This window comes from Phoca vitulina, unplaced genomic scaffold (genome assembly GCF_004348235.1).
Source record: "Phoca vitulina isolate PV1807 unplaced genomic scaffold, GSC_HSeal_1.0 scaffold20, whole genome shotgun sequence".
In the NCBI taxonomy this organism is placed as follows: Eukaryota; Metazoa; Chordata; class Mammalia; order Carnivora; family Phocidae; genus Phoca; species Phoca vitulina.
Genome location: NW_022589723.1, coordinates 39,748,995 through 39,768,837, shown reverse-complemented (window position 1 = coordinate 39,768,837; position 19,843 = coordinate 39,748,995). Strand labels below are relative to the sequence as shown.

The window sequence follows — 19,843 nt, the reverse complement described above, 5'->3', positions numbered from 1 at the left end:
GAACTTTAAGAGGTTAGGGACCTCAATAATAAATGCCTGTTGAAGTGAGCCAAGAAAATACATCAGCAGGCTCAGGGCCTCCCCAAGTGCTTCCCTAGGACTGTAGCTTCAGAAGGACCAGCTCCAAGTTGTTTTCTTCTAAGTTGTGGTTCCTAGAGCCGCATATACTCTTTTATAAAGAGTTGAACTATACTTTAGATAATGAGAGAATTTCCTCACTGTGTTTACATACAGATAGTATATTTGTTTATTGGGGTGGAGGGGCAGAGGGAGAGAGAAAATTTTAAGCAGGCTCCTAGCCCAGCACGGAATCCGACATGGGGCTCGATCTCACAATCCTGAGATCATGGCCTGAGACGAAATCAAGAGTCGGACTAAGCCACCCAGGCCCCTAGATATTTCATTTATAATGTGGTTGTCATTCTGGGTATTTTTTAAGCATAGTGTTGGTTTATAACTAATTTAAATAGTAGTTCACTGTGACCAGTACCTTTTTTTCTCTAGACATAAACACATCACATAATTTCTTTGATTCAGGCATCTGCACTTTTTCTCTCTGTAGTAATTATTATTATACCATAGCATGCTTACTTTTTTATTCACAATTTTGTGTTTATTTTTGACAATTCCTCCTTTGTCATGTGGTTGTGAATGCTATTCTTTTTTTTTTTTAAGATTTTATTTATTTATTTTGACAGAGAGAGAGAGAGAGGGAACACAAGCAGGGGGGTTGGGGGAGGGAGAAGCAGGCTTCCCACTGAGCAGAGAGCCCAATGTGGGGCTCGATCCCAGGACCCTGGGATCATGACCTGAGCTGAAGGCAGGCGCTTAATGACTAAGCCACCCAGGCGCCCTGTGAATGCTATTCTTAAATATCTTCCAAAGTCTTTGTTTCTTCTGCAAACTTAGTGAGTTTTATGTTCCATCAGCTTGGTCATTAATGAAACATTTCAGTATGGAAAGTTCTGAATATGAAGGGGGAGGGGCAAAGGGAGAGGGAGAGAGAGAATCTTAAGAAGGCTCCTCTCCCAGCCCAGGGCCCAATGCAGGGCTTGATCTCACCACCCTGAGATCATGACTTGAGCCAAGACCAAGAGTTGGACGCTTAACCTACTGAGCCACCTAGGCACCCCTAAACTGTTTTTTCTTTTTTTTGGTCTTTGTTTTGTTTTTAAAGATTTTATTTTTTTGAGAGAGAGTGGGAGCATGAGTGAGGGGAGGGGCAGGGGGACAAGCAGACTCCCCGCTGAGTGTTGAGCCAGACTAGAGGCTCGATCCCAGGACCTTGAGATCATGACCTGAGCCGGAGTCAGATGCTTAACCGACTGAACCACCTATGCACCCCACCCCTAAACTGCTTCTTAATAAGATTTACAAGGCCTTTTGGGATTTAGATCCTGCTTGCTCTCCTGTCTCTTGTCATTCTTCCTACCACGTTCCTCCTTTTCACCACAGATCCTTCAGCCAAACTAAACTGTTTTCAGTTTTCCCAGTGTACCAGATGGTGTCCTGTCTGGGATTTTGCTCATGATGCTTCCTCTGACTTTCTTTGTAGGTCTGTCTTCGTTTGTGCTAACTTGTACTCATCCTTAGGACTCAGTTTAGATTTAGACGTCACTTCTTGGGGAAGCCCTCCTTTATGTGCCCATGGGGTTTTTTTAGTGCAGAAGTGCCCTTCCCATGTGCTCTCTGGGCATTCGGTGATCCCCCATTTACCCCACTGTATTAGAATTCCCAACTAGATGTGAATGAACTTCTGTAGAGCAGGGGCTGTGGCTTGTTTGTCATTGACTCCTTAGTACCTCATGTTGGGCCTGGTGTAGTGTGTTGTAGCTTAGTAGATATTTGTGAAATGAATAAATGAATGAATAAGTGAATAATATATTAATATGATGATTTTTTCACTAATGATTCTCCCCAAAATTTTCCAAGGCAAGGCTACAAATTTTATGAATTGATTTTTATTTTAAGCTTGAGTCTTATTATTGGCATCCATACTAATTTTTTAATACTCTCATGTATATTTACTATATTTTTTATTTCATTTAGTATGTTAATTTTATTTAGGTATAAATCATTTGTTTTTTAATAATTCTTGGCTTACTTTCTTTTTATAACCTTGAGATTTATCCCTACCTCAGGTGGAAGATGCGCTGTCCTATCTTGACCAGGTGAAGCTGCAATTTGGTAGTCAGCCTCAGGTCTACAATGATTTCCTTGACATCATGAAGGAATTTAAATCTCAGAGGTAAAAGATCTATGTGGTTGTATTCAAGCTTTGTGCTTGAAATGTTGATTTTGGAGGGAGGATATGGCTCATTCTCATGCGCTGAAAGATAAAGGGTGCCGTCTTTTGGGGGGTTTAATTTTTAGGGTCTTGCTTTTATTTTATGTATTGCTTTATTGATGACAGTTACGGGTCCTAGACCTTTGTATTCTCCCTATTGGTTAATTTTTCTTAACTAAAATTTTTCTTAGTACTTCATCTCAATCAGGGAAGTAGACTGGTAATGATGAGGCTACCGGCTCTTTGAGTTGATTTAAGATAGACTAATATTCTGGCATGGTTCACTGTTAGAATAATTCGTGAAAAACGTAGACACATAATGATTTATACTGGTGTGTCAGAGGGTGGATCTTGCATGGGAATTGCTGCTTTAGATTAACTCTTGAGTATCTGCTTGTTAGGACTGTTATCATGAATGTAGATTCTGTTCAAAATTGTGACCAAACCTCTTTGAATATGGGGCTAAAATTGCTTTGCAATGTCAGAGTTCTTTATGTTTTGTTGATTTTGTAATAATGCAGGTTGATTTTTACTTGTTTTCCTGTTCAGAGAACCTAGTGGAATGTGTATTTTTTTCTTAATAGGGTGTTGTCAAGCTTGCCACTTTAATTTTTGTGTTTGTGTGTGTGTGTGTGTGTGTGTGTGTATGTATGTGTTTTGTTTTTTGTTTTAATCAGCATTGACACTCCAGGAGTGATTAGTCGTGTGTCCCAGCTGTTCAAAGGCCACCCTGACCTGATTATGGGCTTCAATACCTTCTTGCCCCCTGGCTACAAGATTGAGGTGCAAACCAATGACATGGTGAACGTGACAACTCCTGGCCAGGTTCATCAGATCCCCACCCATGGCATCCAGCCCCAGCCTCAGCCACCACCCCAACATCCTTCCCAGCCTTCAGCCCAGTCAGCCCCAGCTCCTGCCCAGCCAGCTCCTCAGCCCCCACCTGCCAAAGTCAGCAAGGTGAGCACTTGGAATACTTTGCATCATGTAAAATGCATCCCTAGAGAGCACCCTCCTTTGACATTTCCCCTTTATATAAGACTTAGAGACATCAGTTGTAGTGATTTCATCAGAGAAGATGCCATAGTCACATCCCTATAAGATGGTGTACATTTACCTTCCACATATTTATTTATCTGTTTGAATCAACACATCAGTAACCTATAAGGACTTGTTTTGTCTCCACCTCCTGCCTAGTGAACCCATGAGCACCCCAACAGATGGCCACTTTACTTGTGTACTAGTACTTTGACAGCACAGGCGGAAATGGTCTTCTGATGATCAGATTATGTTACTGCCCACAGGGCCATCATTTTATAAAAGTCATTCCCATTTACCAGATTAGTTCATATCAAGCCAAGCAGAAGACCCTACTGATGGTGGTGATGATGGTGGTGGAATGTTCTTATTCTAGAACGCACTGATACTGTAGCCACTAGCCACATATGGCTGTGTTTAAATTTAAACTAATTAAAATAAATTCAGTTTTTCAGTTGTAATGGCTACATTTCAAGTGCTCAGTAGCCCCGGGTGGCTTAGTGGATGTATTCTATAGGACCGTGCAGTGTGAAAGAACATTGCCATCACCTCAGTTCTATTGGACAGAGGTAGTTTAGAAGATTTTTATGTGGATTTCTGCAACAAGTGTCTTTTGACATTAAAGATCTATGGAGAGTGAGGGTTGGTTGTTTTTTTTCCCCCTCTTCTGTTTGCACCTGTTGAATGAGCTTAAAAATTGCATTAGAAAAATTCTTCCCTGTAATTGGAGATGCAGCCACTTTTTAGGTTGTGTTTAGAAAATTTGAGACTAAAATATCTGTATTAGAATGTGTGAGCCCTTTGCACCCCCTACCCCTGCCCAGTATGATTTGAGTTGGGCTAAAAGAGTGAATTAAGGATGTTTGTTGATCAGACATCTTGTTTCTCTTTAGTTTGACCTTTTTTCCTATGTCAGACCATCTGTGTTCTTGAAGAGAATAATGACTTTTTTCTTTTTAGCCTTCCCAACTACAAGCACATACTCCAGCCAGTCAGCAGACTCCCCCTCTCCCACCGTATGCATCCCCGCGCTCTCCACCTGTTCAGCCTCATACACCAGTGACAATCTCGTTGGGAACGGCCCCATCCTTGCAGAACAATCAGCCTGTGGAGTTTAATCATGCCATCAACTATGTTAATAAAATCAAGAACAGGTTCCAGGGCCAACCAGACATCTACAAAGCGTTCCTGGAGATTTTGCACACGTATCAGGTAAGAGAGTTGCCCTTTCAGTCTGTCTTAACCAGGTCACACGCTGAGGGCATCTGGTCGGAGAAGAACTTGAATAACCATTATTATGTTCTCTAATTGTTACTGGAAGTCAACAGGTTAAAAACTGTGATGTGTGTTTATAAAGCTAGTTTGATTTGCCTGACTTTAATTGCTTTATAACAATTAGACAGGATTTTTAAGTTACTGCCCTGTGAAGCAGATGCTTATTATCTGGGGAGTTTAGAGGATGGTTTGTGTAGTGTAGTTCATCTACAGTTGAAGGAGGAGACATTTCTCTAATGTCTTGTGTTTTATTGGTTGGTAATGGTCCCCTGGGCATTCACATGTACTGTCCTACTTTTATTTATTCTTTTATTTTTTAAAGGTTATTTATTTAACCTCTGTACCCAACGTGGGGCTCGAACTCATGACCCCAAGATCAAGAGTTGCATGCTCTTCCAACTGAGTCAGCCAGGCACCCGTGTCCTAGTTTTAAAAAAATTGTCAGCCACCATCTTCCACTCATTTCTCACCTTAAAAGCTTGCAGTTAAAACAAGCGCTAAGAACAGAGACTTTTCTTCTTAGGTACAGCCCGAGTAGATAACATCCCAGAAAGTGTGCAAAAGGGAGTCATTCAAAACAGTGGCCCTCTAATATGATACCTTCCCATTTGCAATTTCCTGTCAGAAAGAGCAACGAAATGCCAAGGAAGCTGGAGGAAACTACACTCCAGCATTGACTGAGCAGGAGGTCTATGCCCAGGTGGCTCGTCTTTTTAAAAATCAGGAAGATCTGTTGTCAGAGTTTGGACAGTTCCTACCAGATGCCAACAGCTCTGTGGTAAGTTTTACTTAGAAAGAACTACACTATTTAGAATTATTATCTTAAATAAGTTAGGAAGCTGAAAACAGAAGCTGACTTTTTTTAAATGATATAATTTCTTTCATGTGTCTTACTTAGCTTTTAAGCAAAACAACAGCTGAGAAGGTTGATTCCGTGAGAAATGACCATGGAGGCACTGTGAAGAAGCCGCAGCTGAACAACAAGCCACAGAGGCCCAACCAGAATGGCTGCCAGATCCGTCGGCACTCAGGATCGGGAACCACCCCTCCGGTAAAGGTGAGAGTGGGCAGCGGCTGCAGGTGGTTCACGGGTTCTTATCCAAGCGTGTTGAGAGTTGGATCATAGATACTCAGAGTGAATTGGGGTATGTCACAGAAACTCAATGCAAAGCTTCTTATCTGGCTTTGCAAAAGAATGTTAGAATATCACTGATTACACAAATTACTGAAATTTTTGAGTTTTTATTGTTTTCTATTTTCTCTCTTCTTTGCTATTAGCCATCATGTCTTTTTTTGTTTGATGCTAAAGGTTTCTGAGACTTACTGATTTTTCCCTTCCTCTGACTTGGTGCCTTCAACCTGCCTTGTGATAATAAGAAGGAAGATTATTAAGCTAATTGTTTCAGAAATAAGTCAAGTGGTCTTTAAAGTCCTCCTGTGAGTAAAGTATGTATACTTTGTGAGACCTCTTTGGTCTAAAGGCCCATCCTGCCCAGGTTTCTTTGTTGGGTTGCAAGATCTTATGTGTATCATTTTAATCTCCAAGGCAGGACCTTTGGGCTGTAGCAGCAGGGGATCTTAAATTTCTGTTAGTGACGTATCACATGATGCGTCTCGTTATAGTAAACATTGGTGGTCTGCCTGCGGAAAGCTAAGCTTGTGCTCTTCCACTTTGATGTGGTGCAGCTGTGTTAGGGACAGAGCTAGGTGTATGTACTGAATGTTGCTTCAGTGAATTCTAAAGCAGTATGTAATGTGGAAGAGATGGACGTGTCTGCAGAATCTAATGAATGAATAATAAAAGTTAGTGGAATTTCTAACAGTAGGAGGTGACTGGTGAACAAGCAGAGGACTACAAAGACTGACATGTTAGGTGTTGCTCACACTTTTGAAATCAGACTATTTTTTTAGTGTTTGTAATGGCTTTTCCTTTTGAAAGCAGATTGAACGTAGAAATAGTTTATATTTCGTCACTTCAGTAAAGAGTGTTATATGGGTAGCAAGAATGAGGTTGGCAGTTAAGCTCCACTCTTGCATTGGTCCCCGCCCACACTTGATTACCCTCAGGTGGAAACACTAGAAAGGGGGATTAGAATTCCCTACCTACTTTTCTCCTTAGGCAGCCTGAGCAGCAGAGGCTTTGGCTCTTGAGAGAGTGCACTCTGAGGTGGTCAAGGTAAATGGGCTGCTTCTCCCAAAGTTTGTGCATTTCTTTGCAGGTAGTTGAGAGATGGCTTTTTAAAAGTGAATTCTTGCTTGACAGTTATGTCATGGCCTACTCATTCCCTTTGAAAACGTAATCTTAAATTGGTCCAAGTAGATCTTGCTGACTAGAGAGAGTCATTCCTTCTCTTAGGAAAATAAACTGTGCCTTTTTTCATGAATTTTTAAATTGAATTATAGTTACAGGTTAAAGATTGATTTCTATCCACTTCTGCCAGTGTGCTCCAACTCTTTGCCTCCACCTCTAAGAAGATGAGATAGTGGCACTAGGTTCCAAATAGTTACTTTTGGCTAATGGAAAAAGTAAGGATGTTCTGTTATCACAGTAATGAGGTGACCATTTGTAGAGAGAATATTTGGGAAATAGAATGATCTGTGAACCTCAGGGTGAGATGGAGAAGATGGGTGGAAATCTTTTAGGGGGTAAAGTGAGTGAGTGATTTGAATTCTCTCATTTGTTGCAAATTATTGACAGCAGTGGTCAGTGATGGACCCATTGAACACAGATGAAAATAAAACTCCAAGAACACTACTTGGCTCTTATATGTTTGTATTTTTCCTTTTTTGCAGAAGAAACCTAAACTGCTCAGCTTAAAGGATTCTTCCATGGCAGATGCCAGCAAGCATGGTGTAGGAACGGAATCATTATTTTTTGATAAGGTGAGTAATGATTGAATTAGATTTAATATAGGCTATTAATGCCAAAAGAAAATCACCCTATCCCCAAGAAGATTTTGTTAAAGAGACTTGAAGCTGATAGGACTTTCTGCCTGTTAACATAGTTTCTAAGTTGTAGGTCCTTTCAGGCTACCGGAACCATTAGCACAGGTAGGGAAATATAGCATTGTCTGTTTTGGTTTTGTGAAGTAGTTTACAGCATTTCCCATGGTGGAAGACCGCTTTTAAAAAATGCGTGATGTTACTCTTGAAAGATGTTTGGAGCTACCCACTGTATATCCAGGTCTGTACCAGTTGTTGAGGACTTCAGATGACTTGTGATCTTCTAATTGCTTGTGGTACTTATATGTGGTATCGCATACAGGGTTTGTGAGATTTCTGATATAACTGTGTGTTTTCAAAGTTCTCTAGGTGATCCTGGTAAGTAGCCAGCGTTGCGATTACTGGTGTAAACAGTGTTGTGTGGTGTATTGGTTTAACTCTCCTCCTATGTCTGACATCCTCCTTGGAGTCAACTTGATGACTACCAGGCTGCTTTCATCAGGGTAATTGGTAACTGTCAGACTTCTCACTGACAGGAACCAGCCTGGAATGATCTGGTGCAGATTTACCCTGTCTTGCAACTTTGGGTTTTTTTGCAAAAGGGCAGGTGTTTTAGCATCTCCATGATTGGTGCCTCCTGATCTCTCTCTAGCCTGCTGCGCCTGTGTGAGCTATCCTGCCTAACAGTTGAGTCTTTGGCTCTGATTTGAACCATTCCTGAGGGCTTCCTGGGCATTTAGTGCTTTTAAGGGAAATGTGGAAGCCCAGCTCACAACCAACAAATGACAATGAAAGAGTGGAGGGGTGGGGTGTGAATAAGTTAATTTTTTAAAGAGTGATGGTATTTTTTTGTTTGTCTTTGGAGTACTTATTTCTTAGAGACATGTACTGATACATAGTTGACCCTTGAACAATGCGGGTTGAAAATCTGAGTATAACTTGTGACTCCCCAAAAACTTACTGTTGACCAGAAGCTTTACCGATAATATGTAACAGTTGAGTAACACATATTTTGTATGTTATTTATACAGTATACTGTATAATAAGCTAGAGAAAAGAAAATGTTATTAAAATCATAAGAAAAATACATTTACAGCGCTGTATGTATCAAAATCCACGTGTAAGTGGGACACAGTTCAAACCTATTTTGTTCAAAGGTCAGCTGTAGAGATGAAATGTCTGAAATTTGCTTTAAAATTCAGTGGTGGAGGAAATGGTTATAGATGAAATAGAATTTACTATATATTGATCATTGAGGCTGGGCAAATACATGGGGTTCAGTAGACTATTTAGTCTACTTTTGTGCATGTTTAAAGGCTGATAAAAAAATTAAAAGTCAGTATTATGTACAGTACAAAAAGGACAGTTCTCTTTCATCTTTGGCTTTGTGAAAAGGCATATTCCATGTAATGTCTACTGACTGATAGTTATAAAAGTATACAGGAGCCTGGAGAAGGGGTTGTTGCTAAACTGCTTGGTTTGGTGAGGATCTGTCTACAGTCCTCACTAAAGGGCCACAATACTAAATATTTACTTTCATTTTTTTTTACTTTTTAAACTTTTTTTTTTTACAGTTTTTTGTTTTTTTTTTTTAGATTTTATTTATTTATTCGTCAGGGAGAGAGAGTGCGCACAAGCAGGGAGAGCTGCAGGCAGAGGCCGAGGGAGAAGCAGGCTCCCTGCTGAGCAAGGAGCCTGATGTGGGACTCGATCACAGGACCCTGGGATCATGACCTGAGCTGAAGGCAGACGCTTAACGACTGAGCCATCCAGGCGCCCCTAAATATTTACTTTTGAAATTGAAACTCCACATTGGTCATCTAGTCAGGCTAGTTTTACCTTGTGTATGCCATTGAACATTTTTAGGTTTTTGGATGTTAAAGTGCTCAGTATTAAAAGTGGAGGAAGGAAAAGGATCAGTTCAGAGGACAGAAGTGTCTTATTTAAAAAATTATTCAAGATTACCAGAGTTTAAAAACAGTGTTGACAAAGATTATTGCTGTAACCATCTGTTAGGAGAAGCAACAAAAACTAGGGTAACTCTGATATGGTTGGAAAATCAAGCATATAAGAACGTAAATGTAATACTCTAGGATCTCATTTATATATTTTTTTATCGTGGAGCATTTTAAACATGTGAAATGAAGGAGCCGAGTGGAATGACTCCTCATGTACCCATCATCCAGCCTCTACAGTTCCCTCCTACTAGCCAGTGTACTTGTTTCATATGTACTCTCACCCACCCCGGCTTACTTGGAGACAAATCCTAGATAGTATGTTATTTCATCCATAAGTATTTAGTAAGTTTCTTTTAAAGTGACACTTTTCTCAAACATAATCATTATCACATCTAAAAAACTAATATCAGCTCCTTTAGTATCATCAAATAACTATTTAAATTTCCCAATCTTTTAAAAGCAATCTGGGATTTCTTGATTTCCCATCTAACTGTTTCTCTTCTGGTTGTCTCCATAAGGTCCGAAAGGCTCTGCGGAGTGCAGAGGCCTATGAGAATTTCCTGCGCTGTCTTGTTATCTTTAACCAGGAGGTGATCTCTCGGGCTGAGCTTGTACAGCTAGTCTCTCCTTTCCTGGGGTAAGTGGAGTGAAGGGCTCAGCCTTGACGGGTGCTATGGAGGTGAGGGTATGTGATGGGCAAACATGATTTGATCATGGTGAGTCAGTTGACTCATAAAATGTCAGTGTCACAGGAGTCCTCCGGGAATTCTTCTAGTTTAACTCTGCAGATGGAAAAATAGGCAGAGAGGGCATCGGCCAAGATTAGTGGTTTCCCAATGCGCTGAGCAGTGTTGGATGTTTATAGAGACCAATTTCTTCTGGGGTTCTAGAATCTTGACTGTATTTGACAACCTAAGAATGATCTGAGCATTAAAGCGGTCTTCTTGATTAGAAGAACAGCTGGTTATTGCTTAGTTTCAGTGCAACTCTTCCATCAGTACCCTAACTGGTCTTGGAGCGCTCTACAAGAAAAGGGGAAGCCAGATGCTCAGAAGCAGGACTTCTTAGGCAGGAAATAATAATTGTCATTGGAATTTGTCCCTGGTAGCAGAGTTCTGACCCAACACCAAATAGTAGTAGCCATACCTCAGGATAACTGCATCATGCTTCTAATTGCTCACCAGTTTTTGGTTTGATTCTTTAGGAAATTCCCTGAATTGTTTAATTGGTTTAAAAACTTTCTGGGCTATAAGGAGTCTGTACATCTGGAAACCTTTCCAAAGGAACGAGCCACAGAGGGCATTGCCATGGAGATAGATTATGCCTCTTGTAAACGGTTGGGCTCCAGCTATCGAGCCCTACCAAAGAGTTACCAGCAGCCCAAGTGTACAGGACGGACTCCTCTCTGTAAAGAGGTAAGGCCTTCCCTAGAAAGGATCAGCCCTCAATCTTCTCCTTTCTCCAGAAGGGAGTGACACCAGGGATTGAGAATTTATGTGAATGAGGAAGTCAAGTCCCTTCTTTGTCTTTTCTCAGAAGAAAATGTTTCATACTACCATCCAGAACCTTTCCCATCTTTGCAAACTTGCTAAAGGTGAAAGCTGTAATGTTAGTCATTTCTCCCATCCCCTAGAGTTATGTCTGTCTTTTTACTGAGAATGCTTAATTACCAGAAAGCTTTGTTACACTTTAGCTTCAGTTTCTCTTCTTTTACCCAAAGGTTTTAAATGATACTTGGGTTTCCTTCCCTTCCTGGTCTGAGGACTCCACCTTTGTTAGTTCCAAGAAAACCCAGTATGAGGAACACATCTATCGTTGTGAAGATGAACGCTTTGAGGTACAAGCTCCTTTATCATTTGGAGGTTGTGGAAATGGGAGGCACTAAATGCTAAGATATCTTAAATATCTGTCTGTGAGGCTTGGCTTTTTAAGACCAAAGAGCCAAAGTCTCATGTTCTTCACTAGTAAATGCTTATTGTCCTACTTATAATGCTTTACGAGTTCATCAAATATATTAGTAATATTTTAGGGCAAGTGTGACCTATCTAGGCCACCTTAACCCTTTTGAAGTTATCCATTGATGGCTGAATAATAATCCCTTGAATTTTTAACAACATTTTAAAGTTTATTGTGTTTTACAGGGTATACAAAACATGTATCTTATATCTTAAGGCTGACTGGGCTCTCTTAAAGAGGTTTAATTATTTAAAGTGTGTATTGTCATTCTTAGCAGGTATCTTGACATGGTTAGCAAACCAGCTCTCCTGTGAGAACTGGAATTCTTCTCTCCTATATCTGTTATTTATTTGGCTCCTTGTGAAAGAAAGCAAAATTAGGGCTTTATTTTAAAGTAGTTGGGAAGGGAAGAGCTGGAGTAAATAAGTGAGCTGGGAGAGCCTCTGTACCAGGAGTAGGAGCACTGATAGTGGGCTCAGAATCCCCAGTGTGTTAAAACATCTAGCTCACTGATATCATCAACAAAAAGGGAATGTTCAATGCGTCTGAAGAGGTAGAATGATGTGTATCCTATTTAATGTATTTATTGTATAAAAGTGACTGGCCCTGCTTATTCATATAGGTGGGAGAGATCTTGCTCTTTTTTAAATCCATGCTGATTTAGCTCTGCCAGCCATTCCCCCTTCACACTTGATTCAGCTGTTTCTGGCATGTCTTGAATGAAGAGCCACATGTTGTGGCAGTCACTGGCAGGTGACTGGCCCCAGTGTTCATGAGGAGTTTCAACCATTTGCACAAAACGAAGTCATGACAGATGCTAACTTCCATGGAAAGTTTTATCAGGCTGAAGAAAGCATTTCCTTGTTACCTACGTTTAGTAAGGTTAGATGAGTTAGAAAGCAGAGATTGGCATCTTTTTCTGACAGGATGTTCCTATTCTCAATTGGTATGCCTATAAAAGGCAACATCCGCATTTCCCATCTGTGATTACAGGCATGAGGATGAAGATGTGTGTGCATGTGCTTAGGATTGAGTGGGATGGGCTAGTTTGAAGGAGCATTCCTTTATACCTCAGGATAGGTTAGTGATCCTGCAGTGTGGACAACCCCCAAATTTCAGTGGGTTGAAAAAACAGATTTATTTCTTGATCATGCTACATGTGCATTGATGTTTAGTGGGGGATCCTGCTCATCAGAATTACTTTAGGACACTTTTTTTTTTTTTTAAGATTTATTTGCTTGAGAGAGTACACGTGCACACACATGTGCCGGGGGAGGGGGGGGGCAGAGAGAGCCGGTGGGGGGGGGGGAATCTCAAGCAGACTCCACGCTGAGCACTGAGCCCCCAGCCCCCCCCGAGGGGCTCAGTCTCAGGACCCTGAGATCCTGACCCGAGCCGAAACCATGAGTTGAAAGCTCAACCGACTGTGCCACACTGGGAACACTTCCATAGACATTTGGTCACGGGACCCTGAGACTTCTTGTTTACTTCGTTTTCTGTTTCTCATATGGAGAATTTTGTGTGAAGCCTAGGACAAGAGTTACTCAAAGGTTGCTAGTTATATCCTTAACCAGATCTGGGTAGGCCCTTGCTAAAAAGAAAGTGCCAGGAGTTCTGTGAGAATTTAAAGGAGGGCAAGTGTGATTACTCACAGACACGACATTGAAGTCCTTAAGGAATGATAGTCACTGCTCTTATTATTACTGGATGTAGAACAAGGCTATTAAACATTTAAATATTTCAAGTTACCCTGAAAAACCTTACACATAAGACTGATTTATCATCATTTATCATCTTTTGGGGATTGTTGTGTGTTTTGTTTCATTTTGTTTTGTTTCATTTTATCATTTGTAACAGGTTTTAGCAATCCAGGAAAGTTCAGGGGAAAGTGTCAATAAGGTTGCCTCCTGTGAGGTCCCTGTGGTCTGGGGTCAGTAGTTCTAAGCAAAGCACACTGGTGTTGTTAGAAGTAACAACTACCACTTACCTATCTTTTATTGGATGTTATGTGCCGGGCCTTGCACTAAACCCTTTATTTGGATTATATTGTCTAATCTAGAAAACAGCCTATTGAGAGTAGGTGATGTTATCCCTATTTTATTGATAAGGAAATAGAATTTTGTATGGCTACTATGGCAGAGCTAGGATTCAAATCCAAGGAATTTGGCTCCCTACTTCATACTTTTGACCACTCTTCTATTCTGGTTTGGGTTCTGAGCACACTTTGTCTTTTGAATTAGCTTGATGTAGTTTTAGAGACCAATCTGGCAACGATCCGGGTTCTGGAAGCAATACAGAAGAAGCTTTCTCGCTTGTCTGCTGAGGAACAAGCCAAATTTCGCTTGGACAACACCCTTGGGGGCACGTCGGAAGTTATTCATCGAAAAGCACTCCAGAGGATATATGCTGATAAAGCAGCTGACATCATTGATGGTCTGAGGAAGAACCCTTCCATTGCCGTCCCAATTGTCCTTAAAAGGTAACTGACTGAATGTGCCCTTCGTGCTTTAGTGTGCTTCATGACAGATTCAGTGTCCCATTAACTAAGTCCCTCATTTTCAACCTGGTTACTATCCCACGAGACCTTCATTTTGCCCCAACACTGGTTGTTGGAAATTAGGTGCAGCATGGGATAATGGAGCTTCTTGATGGGGTTCTATGTAATCAGCAGTAGAGAACAAACCTTGAAAGTCCATAGTGGAATGCTCTGTGTGTTTAAGGGAATATTTTAAAATATAGAAGAGAACAAAGTAGAACACAACCACCCACATTCCTGCCACTCAATACTAACCATTGTTAACATCTTTGTTTTTTAATAAGGAAAACACTCTTTTTTGTCTTTGTAAAATTGATGTTTATTTAAAAAGGCTAGCTTGCCATTTTTACCAAGAACGTCTTACTTTTTCCTCCTGACAAACCTTCAGCCTGAGGTGTAGAGGGGCTGTTGTACCCACCCAAGACCAGGCATCAAGGAGGCCAGAGCTACAGCTGAGCCCCAGGCTCCTTCAAGTCCATGGCACTTTGCTGTGAATCCCAGCTAACAGCTGGGTCCTCTCTCAGTATCCCCTGCAGCGGTGGTGTGAAGGAACTCTTGTCTGCTGCACAGCTCACGGATGCCCGGCTTTTCTTGTTCCTCCCTAGTCATTCGCTCAAGAGCTGGCACAGGCTGTCCCTCTTCTTGCCATGCTGGCAGCATTTAACTTTTGGCTTTGAGATGTAGAATACTCTTCAGTTCTAGTGCTTGATTTTACTCTCCTTGATCGGTTGTGCCATCAGAAATTCCCAAACTGTGTGTGCAAAGGAGCATTACTGTGCGAGTTCTCTGCTCTCAGACTTCTGCATTTACATTAGTGTAGTGAATGTTCTTAGAAGTCCTGCAGCAAAGAGATGTGCTTTTTTTAGCTGGTCAAGGAAGTGAACCCCCTTTTCAAGGGTATTCTGTGGAATGCTGTTGAGAAATAACTATTCTAGGTAAGATTTCTGACTTTGGGACAAATTACCTCCCCAAAATAAGTCCTGGATGAGTAATTTCCTCATGTAACAAGAGTTCAAGCCTGGATTGAATAACAATATAACAATTTGAATAACAGTATCCCAAGTTGCCAATAATTTTGACCTATTGTATCTTTTGACATGTGAAATAAAGTAAGTCTGACATATTTCTCACTTCTAAACCCTGAGAGAGGGGCGCCTGGGTGGCTCAGTTGGTTAAGCGTCTGCCTTCGGCTCAGGTCATGATCCCAGGACATGGGTCCTGGGTTCGAGCCCCATGTTGTGCTCCCTGCTCAGTGGAGAGTCTGCTTCTCCCTCTGCTTCTGCCCCTCCCCGTCTCCCTGCTGGTGCTTTGTCTCTCACTCACTCTCTCTCAGATAGATAGATAGATAGATAGATAGGTAGATAGATTGATCTATCTTATTATTACTGGATGTGGAACTAGGCTATTAAACATTCAAATATTTCTATCTATCTATTTATCTATCTGTCTATCTTTTAAAAAATAAAATAAAAAACCCTTAGAGAGTAGGTGCTGTTATCCCTATTTTCCTGATAAGGAAACCGTCTCATATGGCAGAGCCAGGATTCAAACCCAAGGAGTTTAACTCCCTCCCTTAAAATTCCCACATCTGAATTCCCATGTCTTGTTGTTTCTACTTCCCCCTCCCCCCCCCCCCCCCCAGGTTGAAGATGAAAGAGGAAGAATGGCGAGAAGCTCAGAGAGGCTTTAACAAGGTGTGGAGAGAGCAAAATGAGAAATACTACCTGAAGTCTCTGGACCACCAGGGCATCAACTTTAAACAGAATGACACCAAGGTCCTGAGGTCAAAGAGCTTACTCAACGAGATTGAGAGTATCTATGATGAGGTGAGCTGGAGGTTTTTATATTTGTGAGAGGACCTCAGGCTTTATGTTCAGCACTGCTTTGATTCTTGGAAATCATCTTTGGTATATGAAAGCAAGACCTTCTGAGACATGTTGATTCTTGCTTCAAAACTGCCACAGACTTCCATTCCTGATTCTGCCATTTTAAATCTAAGCCTCACCTTTATTCCTGAGCTGCTTTACTGGTTTCCCAGTTTACCATGCTGGCTTTGTCTGTGCCTGCTGCCTCCCTCTTCCACTTGTCTTTCCGTCTGTTTCCCTCAAAACGGTACCTCGTCTTCATTCACGTAGCCCCTCTCAACTTCCCACAACTGAAACACTTATCATTAATCCCCAGACACTTTCTAATCCATGTTTATTCAGCATACTTACCAGGAGTGTATACAGTAGTGGAAGGCAGGATACAGTGATGATTAAGAAATTGATCCTGTTTTCTTGGGGCTCACAGTCATGGGGAGTGGATAGAGACATAAATACAGTATGATTGAGAATTCCTAAAAGTTATGTGATCTTGAATTTTTAAAAGCATTTTATCATGAAAATGTCAAACATAGACGGAAGGGGTGAGAGTGGTAAAATGAGCTCTTACATAAACTTAAATAAGCATCCCTGTTTTGCCAGTTTTGTTAGATCCGTCACCTTCCACACACCGCCCCCCCCCCTCAGATTGGAGACCTCAAGTCCTAGACCTCATGTGGTATCCTCCATATCCATAAATACTAATACAGAATTTTGAAAGATGGTCCCAGTTTTGTCCCATTGTCCCCAGTAGGTCTTCACAGTCTAGAAGATACCAGTATGTTGGTGTCAGACCATACCTCCTGCGTTATCTATTTCTGTTTCTGCAAGTTGTGGGTTGGAAGACAGTTGCCACTGTGGTTAATAATGGCATGTACTGCTGGCGCGGTCTCGTAGGTCTTTTTGTTGTTGCTGGACACATGTCACATAATACTTTGCGTCTCTCTCCTGTTAGAGGCAAGAGCAGGCTACAGAAGACAATGCCGGTGTACCTGTTGGCCCACACCTCTCACTTGCCTACGAAGACAAACAGATCCTGGAAGATGCCGCTGCTTTGATTATCCACCACGTGAAAAGGCAGACCGGCATTCAGAAGGAGGACAAGTATAAAATCAAGCAAATCATGCATCATTTCATTCCAGATCTGCTCTTTGCTCAGAGAGGTGATCTCTCAGATGTGGAGGAAGAGGAAGAAGAAGAGATGGATGTAGATGAAGCCACAGGGGCAGCTAAGAAGCACAATGGTGTTGGGGGCAGTCCCCCTAAGTCCAAGCTACTGTTTAGTAACACAGCAGCTCAGAAGTTAAGAGGGATGGATGAAGTATACAACCTCTTCTATGTTAATAACAACTGGTATATCTTTATGCGACTGCACCAGATTCTTTGCTTGCGGCTGCTGCGGATTTGTTCCCAAGCTGAACGGCAAATTGAAGAAGAAAACCGAGAGAGAGAGTGGGAACGGGAAGTGCTGGGCATAAAACGAGACAAGAGCGACAGCCCTGCCATCCAGCTACGTCTCAAAGAACCTAGTGAGTGCTTAGACTGTTGGTGTCTGGACGATGTGAGGGGTTGGGGGGCCTCAGAGCCGAATTAGACTCAAGACTGCTTTCTTTTATGCATAGAGCACAGGCAAGCAGGCCTTAGAGCCTGACCAGGGTTCAGATCCTAGCTCTGGAATTGACTGGTTGTGTGACCTTACTTCAGCTCCCCAAACCTGTGTACCTATGAAATGGAGGTACTCCTTAATTCTTTGTGGGGTTGTTGGGACGATTGGGGAAAGTATGCAAAGCACCCTGTGCGGTGCTAGGATCATGGACATTCAGTGGCTGCTGCTGTGGACACCTGGGTAGTGGGTATCAGTTGCCATCAGTTTCCCAAATGGCAGATCTCGGGGGTATTGCAGAGTGTGTTAAAGGACAGGGTGGGACTAAAATGTCACAGTCCATTCTGCTTCATGACGGAACACAAATTCCTAGTTCATGCCTAAGACAGATGCGAATTTTCTCAGATATGTTTGGGCAGGACTTCTTAGCCAGTGAGGTTCATGGTTCATTCCTTAATAAATAGAAATAGTTTATGGAAAGGAGATTGGAAGTCGAGAGATGGTGTGAGACAGCAGACCAGACAGAACAGAAATGAAGATAGAGAACACAGGAAAACGAAAATAAATGTGGGCTGAGGAAGCCACCATGTGCTTTAAGTAATTCTCTGTTACCGGCTTCTAGAGAACTATTCCGTTCATAAGTTAGGTTTTTGAGCTGTGAACCAAAAACTTTTTCGTGGAGCCTTTCTTCTGTGCCTTTGAAGAAATAGCCGATCTGTGGAGTGAATTATCTTTAAAAAAAAATTTCTAAACTGTTGCTGATATGAGAAGCCCATGTGTGACCCTAACTCTCTATCTGTTGAAGAGCTAATGACACTGGATATTAATGTTAAAAGCCTTTATCTCGATAATCCTAGCTTGAGAGAGACAACTTTTGGATCTCAGAGCGGTGATTCCATCTGCTTGGGTAGAAATGAGAGAGCAAATGGTCTAATCCTGGCTTGATCACTGACTTAACCTGGTTTGAGGCTTACGTTGTTGGGTCTTGAGCAGTAACGCCAAGCCTCGCACTGATCATAACTCGTGGGCACAAGTCTGACTTGGGCTCCTAGCGTTATTCTGGCGTAAGACCATCTGCCTAGCAGTAGCACAGCCCATGCCTGTGCTGTGGGTCTGAACAAGGTGATATTCTGTGGTGAAAGTTAAGCCAGTTGCTTTTAAACTGTATTCTCTGTTTTGCATGTCTTTGATGAGCCCATCACACTTCAGATAAACGGAGATGGACTTAGCTTTTGCTCCTCAGTCTGTTTTCTCTTTGATAGACTTTACAAACGGGTAACCAGATGTCAGGGACAAAAGAGTTCTTGTAAATTTTTTTTTTTTTTTTTTTTTCAGTTTAGTGAACTTTTTATCAAGGTGCAACATACGTATAGAAAATATACAAATCCAAATTGTGTAGCTCAGTGAATTTTTACGAAGTGAACACACCTGTGTAACCAGCACCTGGATCAAGGAACAGTATAACCTCTAGTTCCATCCACGTCGGTATTATGCTAAGCGAAATAAGTCAATCAAAGAAAGACAATTATCATATGATCTCACTGATATGTGGAATTCGAGAAACAAGGCAGAGGATCATAGGGGAAGGGAAGGAAAAATGAAACAAGACGAAACCAGAGAGGGAGACAAACCATAAGAGACTGTTAATCTCAGGAAACAATCTGAGGGTTGCTGGAATGGAGGCGGGTGGGAAGGATGAGGTGGCTGGGTGATGGACATTGGGGAGGGTATGTGCTATGGTGAGCGCTGTGAATTGTGTAAGACTGATGAATCACAGACCTGTACCCCTGAAACAAATATGTTAATTTAAAAAAGAAAAGAAACAGTATAACCAATACCCCAGTGACCCCCTCATGCCACCGTCTTGATTGCCAGCACTGGATATCAGTAAATAGGTCTTACGTAAGTTAAAGGCAGAGTCCTTTCATGCTTCCTTTTGCACTCTGCTAGTTGCCAAATGAATGTCTCTGTAACAACTGAAAAGATTCTAGCTGCTGGTTGAAGTGATTCATGTGCAGGAAGTACAGATCATTTAATGCAATTTGTGAAGTACAACGTTGGGAATCCATTTTTAAACAGAAGGACTTTGACAAATGCAGATTACTTCATTATTCATAGGGGATTTAATTTGCACTCCTATTTTTCTGTTCCTGAGAGGTTTCCCAGGGCTCGAGTGTGATGCTGTCTGCCTTTTTTCATCTGCACTTTATGCTTCATTGAAATAGCTTTATGAGCAAGTGACCCATGTGAGGAATGCTCTCTGCAGGCTGGGAGGGCAGGTTCCTCTCTCAGCAGGAGAGCCAACAACTTTTTGAAGAAACTTCTTCCCTGGGATATTCTGCTCTCCTGTCAGGCAGCTCTAGTGTAATGAAGTGTCTTTCTGGC

At 41.6% G+C, this 19,843-nt stretch overlaps 1 protein-coding gene across 3 annotated transcripts in view; it reads left to right on the top strand.

Annotated features, from left to right (window-relative positions):
* The window catches only part of SIN3A (SIN3 transcription regulator family member A), a 70,434-nt gene that overhangs the window by 26,827 nt on the left and 23,764 nt on the right, over window positions 1-19,843 (top strand). For all 3 annotated transcript variants that reach the window (XM_032418091.1, XM_032418092.1, XM_032418090.1), the window contains exons 4-15: window positions 2,142-2,248; window positions 2,965-3,247; window positions 4,286-4,537; window positions 5,226-5,378; window positions 5,499-5,657; window positions 7,394-7,483; window positions 10,020-10,138; window positions 10,706-10,916; window positions 11,222-11,338; window positions 13,698-13,936; window positions 15,636-15,819; window positions 16,811-17,384. In XM_032418091.1, coding sequence (XP_032273982.1) covers window positions 2,142-2,248; window positions 2,965-3,247; window positions 4,286-4,537; window positions 5,226-5,378; window positions 5,499-5,657; window positions 7,394-7,483; window positions 10,020-10,138; window positions 10,706-10,916; window positions 11,222-11,338; window positions 13,698-13,936; window positions 15,636-15,819; window positions 16,811-17,384 — 2,488 coding nt within the window. The remainder of the gene's footprint in view (window positions 1-2,141; window positions 2,249-2,964; window positions 3,248-4,285; window positions 4,538-5,225; window positions 5,379-5,498; window positions 5,658-7,393; window positions 7,484-10,019; window positions 10,139-10,705; window positions 10,917-11,221; window positions 11,339-13,697; window positions 13,937-15,635; window positions 15,820-16,810; window positions 17,385-19,843) is intronic.